Genomic DNA, 11,518 nt, shown 5'->3' with positions numbered 1-11,518 from the left:
TGTGGGCCATGTTGGTTTATCGAGACACTGGAAGACTGGAGAGACAGCGCGTCCTAGTTTAGTTCACTTGGACCTGCTGTGGTAGAGAGACCATCAGCACAGAGAGGTGTGTGTGTGTGTGTGTGTGTGTGTGTGTGTGTGTGTGTGTGTGTGTGTGTGTGTGTGTGTGTGTGTGTGTTGTGGTGCAAGCGTTTCAGTGAGCCTGTGATTCGCGATGAGCTCGGAGCTAAAGTCACAAACCAAAAGAAGGTTCCAGAACCTGTGGACAGAATGAGGTCCGCTCAGCTTCAGCGTGTCGAACACACATCAGGGGAGCAGCTAACTGATACACTGATGATGAATCTATGAGTTAATCATTGATTACTTTATTTAATCACTGAGTCTATAAAATGTCATGAATACTAGCAAATGCTCAACATTTAACCCGAGCTCAAAAGGAAAATTTAAAATGTTCTCTCAATTGTTTGCTTGCTTTGTACAATCTAACCCCAAGTAAAGCAGACAATTATTTGCACTTCTTAAGCTTTAAGCAGCAAATATTTGCATTTTAATAATCGATCAATTATTAATAAGCATGACCAATTAATGATCAAAATTATAATCAAAGGATTTCTTGTTAATTTAATAATTATTGGACAATCCCATACTTGACTAATCGCTTATTTAACTAATCCCTTATTCGAAGAACCACTCATTGATCGCTGTTCAACTAATCACCTCAACCCTAAACACAAGCAAGCTTTTCATTTAACACATTAGCTTCGGAAACATCCCTGCTTGATCCTGTTTCTCGCCACAGGTTAGAAATAAACGTTAAACACAGTCTGAGAGAAAGAACAGCGCCCTCTGGTGGCCAAAGAACCGCTACATTCCACACATTTTCTCTCGAACATTCAACGAGGGGGGGGGGGGGGGGAGAACGAAAACAAAGGACTTCACCCACTGCTACAAAACAATTGAACCAAACATTTTTTTCCTGCAAATGGCCACACATAGGCTACTGTATATAAAGGATCAGCGTTCTCTGTAGAGCGTGATGACAACAGAGGGCTAGCACACTGATGTAGCATATAACAGACAGTCAGCCATGTAGACCACCAACAGTTGGTTAGGTGTTTTACCCCTTCCTTCCACCAGTCAGATATCTTACTTCAAGTAACATGCAAACACAAATCTGTTCCCTGATTATGGAGTACACACTGTCAAAAACGTAACACTAAGACTGGCATGCCTGTACCAGCATTCTGTAACATCCGGTCGTGAAGATGACAATTCCAGTTTCCATCTCCGTATGACTTCAGTGGAACCAAAATGCGTTCTATTAATAAAACCTCAGCACATTTACCATCTACAGATTTAGCAGAGTATACCCGATAGTAGGTTTACAATGAAAAACATCAATCTCCCATCATGCTGATGGTTTGTTTGTGTGTGTGTATGTGTGTGTGTATCTCTGTGTGTGTGTGTTTGTGTGGTTCCAAACCTAACATACAGTACATATTTTGGCATAGATAGTGATTTCATATCCTCTTTACACAACATTAAACTCGGAACACGACGGATCGGCTATTTTTCAAAGGACCTTCCAATGAAATATAACAAAAATAAATAGACAAAAAAAAACACAGCAAAGTATGAAATGTGAAGCAGGCAGCTGATTGGCTAAGCCAGGTGTCCCGTGTGGAGCGTTCACCTGGGCAGGTGCTCATGGTTTCTACAGGTGTATCAAAAGTCAACGTGAAACACATCTTACACTGGACAACCGTGTTTGGTGGAAACGACAAACAAGATGGCCCCTAGATGGTTAGGTGGGAAGTGGGGGGGGTCTTCACTGTAGCCTGTGTGTGTGTGTGTGTGTGTGTGCGTGCGTGCGAGTGTGTGTGTGTGTGTGTGTGTGTGAGTGTGTGTGCGTGATCTGTACAAAGTCTGAATCGATTGTATTCATTGGTGGACCGTACCGGCCAATCGACACAAGTCTCCTGCCAATCTTCCCTCCTCCTCTCACTTCCTGTCCAGGTGCGGCCGCCGACAGGAAGTGGCGGCCGGGGGGGGGGTGCGGGTTCAGGGGGTCCCGGCGGGGCCCATCAGTCTCTCTTGCGGTCCTGTTGGGGGGCGTCGGCGGGCTGTTGCTCCGCCCCCTTGGCGCCCGGGAAGGCGTGGTGGTAGAGGTGTCTGTGGTTCGCCGCGACGTTGTAGAGCTTGTAGAGCGCCTGAGGACCAGAGAGAGGACAGGCGGGGGGGAGGGTCAGGGACCAGCGCCAGGTGCGGACCTCTTTAGTAGGCCCAGAGTACAGAGGGAGGTGTGTGTGTGTGTGTGTGTGTGTGCGTGTGTGTGCGTGCGTGCGTGCGTGTGTGCGTGCGTGCGTTACTGAGTAGTGGTCCAAGAGGTTGCCAGTCTCACGCCTAGATATTGATTGGCAGGTTTCTATCCTATCGAGTGTCGGATCAAGTAGGGGCGGGTCTTAAAAGGTGGGGAAGACTTGGGAGTGTTTTACCAACAGCTTAGCTCCGCCTCTCCTAGGTGGAGAGCTTTCCTTCACTCTCTGCGAGCTAAGGGTGTCTAACTTTGGCCTGTTAAGCTCTTTGAGATGGTGTTTGCAGTACAAAAAATGGATAATCTGTTTTTAATCTGTAAAGTTGATTTCATGAGCTATGATAGAAAGAAAGATTGTTTTATATTCAAAAGAAGAAGTGCTTACCTCATTCGTGCTTCCCTGGAGAAAACAGAAAGAGAACAACAACGTTTTAGATGACATACTTCAGTTATAAGATCACATCAAATCAGCACCACTCCCATTGGATGTGCATCATTTGATATCAGCTGGATGGTAGCGCCATCCAGCGGTCTTATTAAGGCTGAACGATTTCTGTGTTGGGTTTTATATTTTGCCCAAAATACCTTGATAATAAGAAAACCGTAAAACGGTGTGAAAAATGCTAAATTATGCTTAGTTTGTTTCCGAGTCAAATCTCCCGGCTTCTTTATTGCGTAGATTCCTTCAGCTGTCCCCGTATTCTTGCAGACGTGTCCCCTTCCCCCTCAGTGTGTAAATGACCTTGGCCTAACTCGACGCTCCCTCCCCTCCCCTTGCCTGACATCAGACCTCCATGCTTTGATATCCCTGCCCACGATGGGAGAGTCTCCCCATAAGAGCCACCAACACCCAGTGCCTCTGCCAGGATGCTGGCTGTACGCTCCCAGTCTTGATGTGAGAGACTCCCCCCCCCCCCCCCCCCCCCCCCCCCTTAATGTACGCACTTATTGTATGTTGTACGTCCTTGCACTTAAAAATAGTACAGAGCATCGTTGACATCTGATCCTAGCGATCTTCGCTGTGTGCGGGGTATGGGTTAACCTAGAAATTGTTAGTGCTTGTCACTTGGTTTTATGAACATCCTTACTGTTACGACAGCAGTATATATTGTTTCTCTGTCTTCTGACGAATGTACTTGTATAATAAGTCGCTATGTACAATAAGTCGCTTTGGATAAAAGCGTCTGCTGAACACCCTAGATGTGAATGCACCAAACACGAGAAAGGTCTCGTGGGGGGGGCCCCCTCACCTGGTCCCAGAGGGCCCCGGCCACCTGGTCGATGACGGCCCCCAGCTCGCGGTACTCCCCGGAGTAGCGGATGTAGGCCCAGGTGCACAGCGTGATGAGCGCCAGCCCCAGCACCGTGTTGCACACGCTGGCGATGACGTCCACGCCCACGAAGCCTGTGACGCCGGCCGCCACGTACATGACGAAGATGACCACGAAGAGGGTGGCGGGCGTGCGCGCGGCGTGGAAGATGTTCTTGGAGTCGTTGTGCTTGATGTACTGGACGAACACCTCGTCCACCTCCGTCTCCAGCTGCTGCAGGTACCGCCGGCTGAACTCCTCGCCGCCCATCTTCTTCACGCCGCGGAACACCTGCAGCGCCTCCTCGCGGATCACGCCGTGCCGCGCCTGCAGCTCGGCGGGCGCCAGGAAGGGCCGGTCGCCGCCGCACACCTGGAGGGGGGGGGGGGGTGTCAGGTGGGTGGGGGCGTGAGTCAGGTGGTTCGCAGCGGTCGCGGCGACGAAGCGGGAGTGATTTTGCAGAAGAACGAGAAAGAGATGAGATTGACCGGGCAGGAAACAAACCATATCTTGCGGTTACATCATCGGGTTTGACGCTGCCACTATGACGAATCAAAGGTCCCGGAGGACTCCCACCCCATCTCTCTGGTAAGCTATTCCTAGATTTAGGTTTCCGTGTCGCTAGGAAATGCAATCGAAACGCTAGTTTGGATCCGATCTTAAAGACGAAATAAAATAGAGACAAAACAAGCGCCCACCTCCTCCATCTTCTTGTTGTAGAGGTCCTTTGCGGCAGCGACGGCTGCTAGGTTGTTCGCCTCGGCGGTGGCCTGTTGGCGAAGGGTGGGGAGGAGTTAGAGAGGAGTTAGCTCATCATACGATCTATGAGAAGGACCACGTCGCTGTACGGAGGGCGTTGCCGGCGGGGAAGGCCATGTGTACGGATACCTGCAGCATGGACTTGGGGTGGGGTAGCTCCTCCCCCTGGTAGATCTTGATGTAGGCCTGAGATGGAGGGGAAAACGTGTTAATGCGTCTTGTGTTTTATTAACTGAACACTACAGCTCCTAACCGTCCCCTGAGAGGAGAGGTCCTTCTCCTGAGTTCCCCTCAAGGTTTCCTCCCTCTGGGTTTGACAGATAAAACCCTTAACCCGATTACACAATGTATACCTTAATACCCCCCATTAATATCCCACATAGTATGGGGGAGCTCTGCAGGGGGCATGAGATAAAAGAGTCTGCTAAATGCTCTGCTAAGTGTAATGATAAGTAACATGGGGTCAGCACCTTGAAATACTCCAGCAGGCCTCGGCAGGTGATCCTGCTGCCGTTGATCTCCTTCACGTCCAGGTTGGCCGGGCTCAGCAGCCAGGGGACCAGCACCTCCAGGTTATCGATGAAGTCCTTGTCGATCTCTAGGGGAGGAGACGGAGGAACAGAGGCGGTCTGAGAGCGCCTCTGTTCAGACCCGGCGACATATTGACGCACTCTGGCAGTTACACCTCATTCCGTCACACTTCATTCGATCTTTCGACTTGGTTCAAATGCCATTTCTTCGGTCATGTTCCCCGTACCTGAGTACAGGTAGGGGCCAAGGAGAAAGAAGGAGGTGGAGGCATCTCAACAACGTCCACAGGTAAGGGTGTGGACGGGATGGAGGATGAAAAAGAAAAGGTAGGATTTTCGAAAAAAAAAAGATCTCTCGCCATGAGGCAGTCACAACAACACCGTCACTATTCCTACATCAGTGAAATGTCCCTGACTGAGGTGTCTGGCGGTTTGGAGCCGCTGCTGATGCAGGAGAGACATGCAGCCGTCCTACCTTTGATCCGGCCATCGAAGTTGGGGTTGGTGGCCACCTTGAGGCCGGGATGGGGCATCAGGTAGCAGGAGATGTTGGTGAAGCAGGAGTGGATGTGCTTCCTCACGTTCTGCAGCTCCTCGTGCTGGTTCTCCGAGATCTGGAGAGTGCCCAGACCACGAGGTTCATGAGTTAGTGTAGCATGTATTGCATCGGGTCCTTTTTTAAAGGAAAATTGTAATTTTATCCTCATATCCTAAGATCTGGTCTAAAGTAAAGCTGATGGAAACGGTAGCCACGGCGATGTGTGTACCTTGAGCCTCTTCTCCAGGAAGGTCATCCCTCCTTCCTGTCCATAGGGGAACTCGTAGGGGAAGCTCCAGTCCCGCACCAGGAATCTCAGCGACTGGAACACAAGATTCCCAGAGGTCAGAGGTCAGAGGTGAGTCACAAGAACCAGGAAGCAGGAATTAGGAAGCGACGGTTTGTAGGGCTGGTGTACCTGGAACGGCTTCAGGCAGGTCTCCTCCATGGCCAGGCGGCCGTACTCTGTGAAAAGCTGGGATGATAGATCATATCCACAAGGTTATTGTTGTTGAAATCTGTCTTCCCATTCTCATACCCCATTAAGGCAACAAATGTCCTTCATGCTCAATTCCACACCAGACTTCATGTTCTAGCGTTGCTAATGTATCGTGTGAAACATTTAAACATAATTTAGACGTCTTGATGAAAACGGATGATGATATAACAGCTATTATTACTTTGACTTGAATCAGTTTATTTAAGTTCAAATTATTCTTAGCTTTCTATGACGTCATGGGATGTGTATATATGTATATATTTATATATATGTGTATATATACATATATATGTGTTTATACCTGTAGATGTTGCAGATCATCCTCCTGGACGTTCTGAGAGATATTATAAACCTAAAGAAAGAGAAACAAGTTACACCGACCTGACTGATATTTTCATATGGGTTGACAGGAAACAAACATGAAACAGAAACATTCAATCTAAAGACAATTTTTTAATATCAGTACTAAATTGCTCCAAATCTTGCCTTTCCATTTTTAAGTTGCACCAACATAATTGTAAACCCTGTATTCCTATTGGTCTATGGTTACCATGGTAACCCCGGAGTGTACCTGCATGGAGCTGATCATGGTGCTGAGAGCGAACACCGTAGCGGAGTCCCTCAGGGTGGACTGGCTGTCGAAGGTTCCCTGGGTGTCCATCAGCAACACCGCCACCTGCAGGCGAGGCGCGGCCAGGCAGGCGGTGTCATTTAGAATGATGATGCGTTCGTTAGTCATGTTGATTCATGCAAATTCATGTAAATTCATGTTGATTAGCACACGTTTGGTGCTAGCTGCTGTCAGCAAGCTCTGTACTAATTGCACTTCAAAAGGGGGAAAGGTGGAAATAGGAGAGACAGAGTAATGGAGATAGTTTTGGCAGTATATATATTTTGTGTGTGTGTGTGTGTGTGTGTGAGTGTGAGTGTGCGTGTGCGTGCGTGTGTGTATCTATCGGTTTTCATAATTAATATGGGCAGAGGGAACACCTGTGGGAGAAAGTAGAGTAGCTAATCCACATTGCATGATTAAACAGTGGTAAGAACCACAGGGAAATAGAGGTTGTTGTTTCATGGTATAATACGATGCCACTGAGCCAGTTAGCGGATGACACGTCAGAAGAGGTGCTGGGAAGTTCCAGTCCGGTCCTGCAAGCATAAAAACCCAGGCCACATTTCCACTCCATGCAGGCAGACGTTCACACCGTCCACCGCAGGGTGAGCCAAAAGCCCACAGTCTCCTCAAACACACGGAGCGGACTCCACACGTCCAGACCGGACCGCACCTTGTGTCCGTCCGGCTTGTCCACCAGGAACACCTCGCTCCAGATCTGGATGCCGGTGGTCTCCCGCTCCGAGCCTCCCCTCCAGGTGAATCCAGTGAGGGGGTCCTCCGCCTCGCCCAGCCAATCCACCGCAGCCTGGACACCACATCCAACCAATCATCACACCGCTTGTTGCCATAGAAACACTGGGGTGGGAATATAAGGGGGGGGGGGTTCCGTCTGTTGCACTGTACTCCACTCTGTGCTCACTGGACAAAAAACGGAACGTCACCAACTTTATGAATGCATGTAGCAATGACCATGACGTCATCCTAACCCCATGGGGGTGGCGGGGGCAGCGGTCCCAGCCCGAGGGAGGGGGGGGGGGTCAGGTGGTCCGGACTCACCTGTTTGTACATGTAGCGCAGCATGAAGTCCATGAGGAAGGACTTCCCCTTGCGGAAGGCTCCGGCCACGGACACGGCCACCACGTCCCGGTCCCTCACCTCCTCCGCCAGCAGGATGCGGCTCAGGGCGGCCTCGTCCAGCTCGAAGGTGTGGTCGTCCTTGACGACCAGCACCTGGACGGGCCGCGCCCTCCCGTCAGGCTCCTCCTCCTCCGAGCTCCAGTCGTACACGTTTTTGTCGCTGAGGGACCCTAAGAACCAAGTGGAGGGGGGGGGGGGGGTTTAAGGTACCCTGTTATAGAGCTCTTCAGAGTTCAGGGGAGCTCTACAGGGTATCCTAGAGCTCTACAGGGTACCTTAGATCTCTACACTATGCCTTAGAGCTCTATAGGGTAACTGAGAGCTCTACAGGATACCTTAGATCTCTACACTATGCCTTTGAGCTCTACAGGGTATCTGAGAGCTCTACAGGGTAACAGAGCTCTACAGGGTACCTTATGCCGCTTTTCCACTGCATGGTACCAGCTCGACACGACTCGACTCGACTCAGCTCGCATTTTTTGCGTTTCCACCGCGAAAACATGGTATCTGGTACCTGAAGTGGCTGCTTTTTCTAGTACCGCCTCGCTCTAGGTTCCAAGCGAGCTCAGCCGATGCTAAAAGGTGACGTCGGCAGACGGCCGGCCACTGATTGGCCAGAGAGTGTGACGAAGTCACGAGAGCGACATGGCAACCATGCTGGTAACAGCCATAGCAGCGCCGCAGCCAACATATTCCACTTCTTCAACATGCCAGCTAATAATACGAACACGAATACCATCGCATCGATGTCCTCCATTGTTGTTATGTGGGTTCTGTCCATGTGTGGGTTGCGTAGGTGTTGTTTGCGTTGCGTACAAAAATACGTCACGGCCCTTTCGCGCAGCCGACCCCGCCCACGTCGAGGAGGTACTATTTGCGGTGGAAAAGGACCCGTGCTGCTACCGTGTCGAGTCGTGTCGAGTCGTGTCGAGTCGTGTCGTGTCGAGTCGTGTCGAGTCGAGCTACATGTGCGGTGGAAAAGCGGCATTAGATCTCTACACTATGCCTTAGAGCTCTACAGGGTATCAGAGCACTACAGGGTACCTTAGAATTTCAGGGTACCTTAGATCTCTACACTATGCCTTAGAGCTCTACAGGGTATCAGAGCTCTACAGGGTACATTAGATCTAAAGGGTGCCTAAGAGCTCTAAAGGGTATCTCAGAGCTTTACAGGATCGCTTACAACTCTATGAGGTAGGTAACAAGGTACGTAAGAACTCTATTCGAGCTCCACAAGGTACAGCACAACTCTCCAGCTCCCGTTAGACCGCGACAGGTTCCAGAGCTCTACTTTTACATTGAAACAGCTTCTGTTAGATATCTAAAGAGTACATCAGAACTCTATTAGAACTCTAAAGGGTTTTTTAACCCCATAAGGTACATTATAACTATTTTAGAGTTCTTCTTCAGGGGGCATTAGAACCATATAGGGTACCTTTGAACTCTATATACTCTATGGGGTACATTAGAACTTTAAATTACAACTCTACAGGAGACTAGATTAGAATTCTGCGGGACGAATTACATCTGTAGAGAGCACAATAGAGATCACTCTGTTAGAACTCTATCAGAACTCTACAGGGTACTTTGCTCCACTGAAATTAATAGAAGCTCTAAAGGGCTCATTCTAGAGCATGAGTGCACTTCAGGGCTGGACGAACGAGGTGTGGTTGGTATTTTCTTCTGGTGCTTTTAACCGACATATGAGATGTCAAAAGCAATTCATTGATTACATCTATGGAAATGCAGTTAGCAAAGTGTTGTTTTTTTTCAATGTCCGAATGCTCCACTAATATCCCAGCTGAACGTTTCTTCTCCTCGCCCCCGGGCGGGGGAGCGGTGGGCGATAGGCTGAACTGACTACTTTGTCGTGATTCAGTGGGACGGTTCAGTGTGTGTGATGGTCCTCCCCTCCCCGCTCATCCTGTTAGAGAACATCTTGGAGAAGATGTGTCCATTACGGACACTTCCTTCTGGTCTTACATCAGTGGACTGGGAGCAGGAGGGCTGAGCGGTGAACCATGCTAGGCTATGATCCACGCTAGGCTATAAGGCCATCTGTTCATAGCCAGGACAACATGGGCATGTGTGCTGCTGCTTCCGAGCAGTGACTCAGTTGGTTTTCTGTCTCTACAACCGTTTCATGTATAGTGGGGGAGCAATTATTATTCCCATAAGCACATCAGAGGAAATAACCATACTTGTCTTGAATTATAGCGTTTAAAGCTGTGGTTAACAGTCATCATCCCTGACATTACGGGGTTAAGGGCGATAGGCTCGGGATTACATCAACGGCCCGCGGTGAAATATACGTACGGTGGAGATGGTCGTTTATGATGCTCGCAAAAAACTAAACGTGGCCACAGCAGGCAGACACATAACATAGAGATTCAGGTACAGATTCAGAGGTGCATCCAAATTATGATCAATTCTTCCAATCCTGCACCGATACTGCTTTGTCATGGCATTGACTTGGTTACCTCTCGACTCTCTATACTACGGCCTCACCCTAGATAACCTGACAACACGCCCAATACACGCACACACATGCACGCACACACCCACACTCAAACACACACACTCAAACACACACACACACACACACACACACACACACACACACACACACACACACACACACACACACACACACACACACACACACACACACACACACACACACACACACACACATAAAGCATCCACACAGAAAATTACGCTTCCCAAGACATCTAGGCTTATGGGACATCGGTCCGGTCTACATTTACCGGGTCAGGACCGTCATGGTACTCTCGTACCCCCCCCGCTAGATACCTCGGGACCGGGCCTGTATGTGTTTTATAGCCGCTGCTCGTCTTGAGGTAGATACATTGATAACGAGAGACGCTGTGGAAGGGGTTATGAAAGGCGACGCGGCCATCGTGTTGATGATTGTAATGGTGGTGATGGCCAGCAATCGTCTGAGCCCACTGTTTAAATGTTATGATGATCGAAGGCCACATCTTCCACTCATCCTCTCTCCTACGTCTTCGGCTGCCTGTTTAACGGACACAGATGTAGCTGTTCCTCTAGGCCCGCTGGGCCGGGTAGCAGAACACTTAGGATTACTCACCGTTTATACAACATGTAGGCCTACATGGTTTTTTTCTACTGAATATCCAATTATTATAATTTACGGTTATGATTGTGTTTTGCTATCTCTGATTAAGCTGGCCTAGTCTGTGTTAATGAACGGCATGACAGGTAGCATATAGATCCGCGTATTGTCAGATAAAAACACGCCTCTCCCCTATAATAAACGGCGTTTAAATGTAACCCCCTTAAGCACCACAGGGGAATAACTGACGACTGTTCGCTCAATCGGACCTTTTAACACCTGATTTGCTGCATCGCTTACAATCTTGCCTCACCAGGGATGAAAATTGTATGCGCGGTAAAAAATAAATAAATAGAACAAACAGGTAATATAAAATGCGGTACATACACTCACCCCAGCTGTCTCTGTTTTTGTTCTTGGCCATGGCGTTGTCCTTAACCCTCTTCGTAATAATAAACGACCCTAAACGCTGGTCATTGGAATCGGGTGGGGAGGATACTTCATAGACACACAAGTGATGCCCTTATCAAAGGAGGACGGTGGAGGCTCTTAACGGGCGGGCTGCGGCGCATATATTGGCCGCCAGGGGGCGATGGTGTCTGTTGTTTTCGTCAGATGTACATATAGAAATACAGTCTAGTTTCAACCATAAATCTACAAAACGTTGTCATAAGCTTATCAGCAAAGCTCTCTCTATAGTGTGCATTTTATGACTGTT

General features: G+C 49.0%; 1 protein-coding gene across 2 annotated transcripts; it reads right to left on the bottom strand.

Moving 5' to 3' along the window:
• Positions 1–345: 345 nt before the first annotated feature.
• atl1 (atlastin GTPase 1) lies at positions 346–11,374 on the bottom strand. 2 transcript variants are annotated; one of them, XM_060051520.1, is made up of 14 exons: positions 11,188–11,374; positions 7,623–7,873; positions 7,237–7,371; positions 6,522–6,626; positions 6,252–6,302; positions 5,870–5,926; positions 5,681–5,773; positions 5,389–5,527; positions 4,854–4,981; positions 4,513–4,569; positions 4,323–4,394; positions 3,565–3,996; positions 2,700–2,714; positions 346–2,210 (listed from the first exon to the last, which is right to left on the bottom strand). In XM_060051520.1, exons 1-14 carry the CDS (start codon positions 11,222–11,224, stop codon positions 2,085–2,087), a joined length of 1,698 nt encoding a protein of 565 aa, XP_059907503.1. In that variant the 5' UTR covers positions 11,225–11,374; the 3' UTR covers positions 346–2,084. The 2 variants fall into 2 exon arrangements, with proteins under 2 accessions (XP_059907503.1, XP_059907504.1); XM_060051521.1 differs by having other exon boundaries at positions 11,194–11,374.
• Positions 11,375–11,518: the final 144 nt, after the last annotated feature.

The sequence above is a fragment of the Gadus macrocephalus genome, chromosome 5, assembly GCF_031168955.1.
Source record: "Gadus macrocephalus chromosome 5, ASM3116895v1".
Taxonomy (NCBI): Eukaryota; Metazoa; Chordata; class Actinopteri; order Gadiformes; family Gadidae; genus Gadus; species Gadus macrocephalus.
The sequence above is the reverse complement of the archived record's forward strand: the minus strand, read 5'-3'. Positions and strand labels throughout refer to the sequence as shown.

Bases quoted from the DNA above. Each gene is read 5' to 3' on its own strand.
- atl1 (XM_060051520.1), bottom strand. From the start codon at position 11,224: ATGGCCAAGAACAAAAACAGAGACAGCTGGGGTGAGT. The intron at 6,303-6,521 runs GTACACTCCGGG...CTCTTTCTTTAG, and splicing joins CCATGATCAGCTCCATGCAG to GTTTATAATATCTCTCAGAA. The intron at 3,997-4,322 runs GTGGGCGCTTGT...CCCCCCCTCCAG, and splicing joins ACAACAAGAAGATGGAGGAG to GTGTGCGGCGGCGACCGGCC.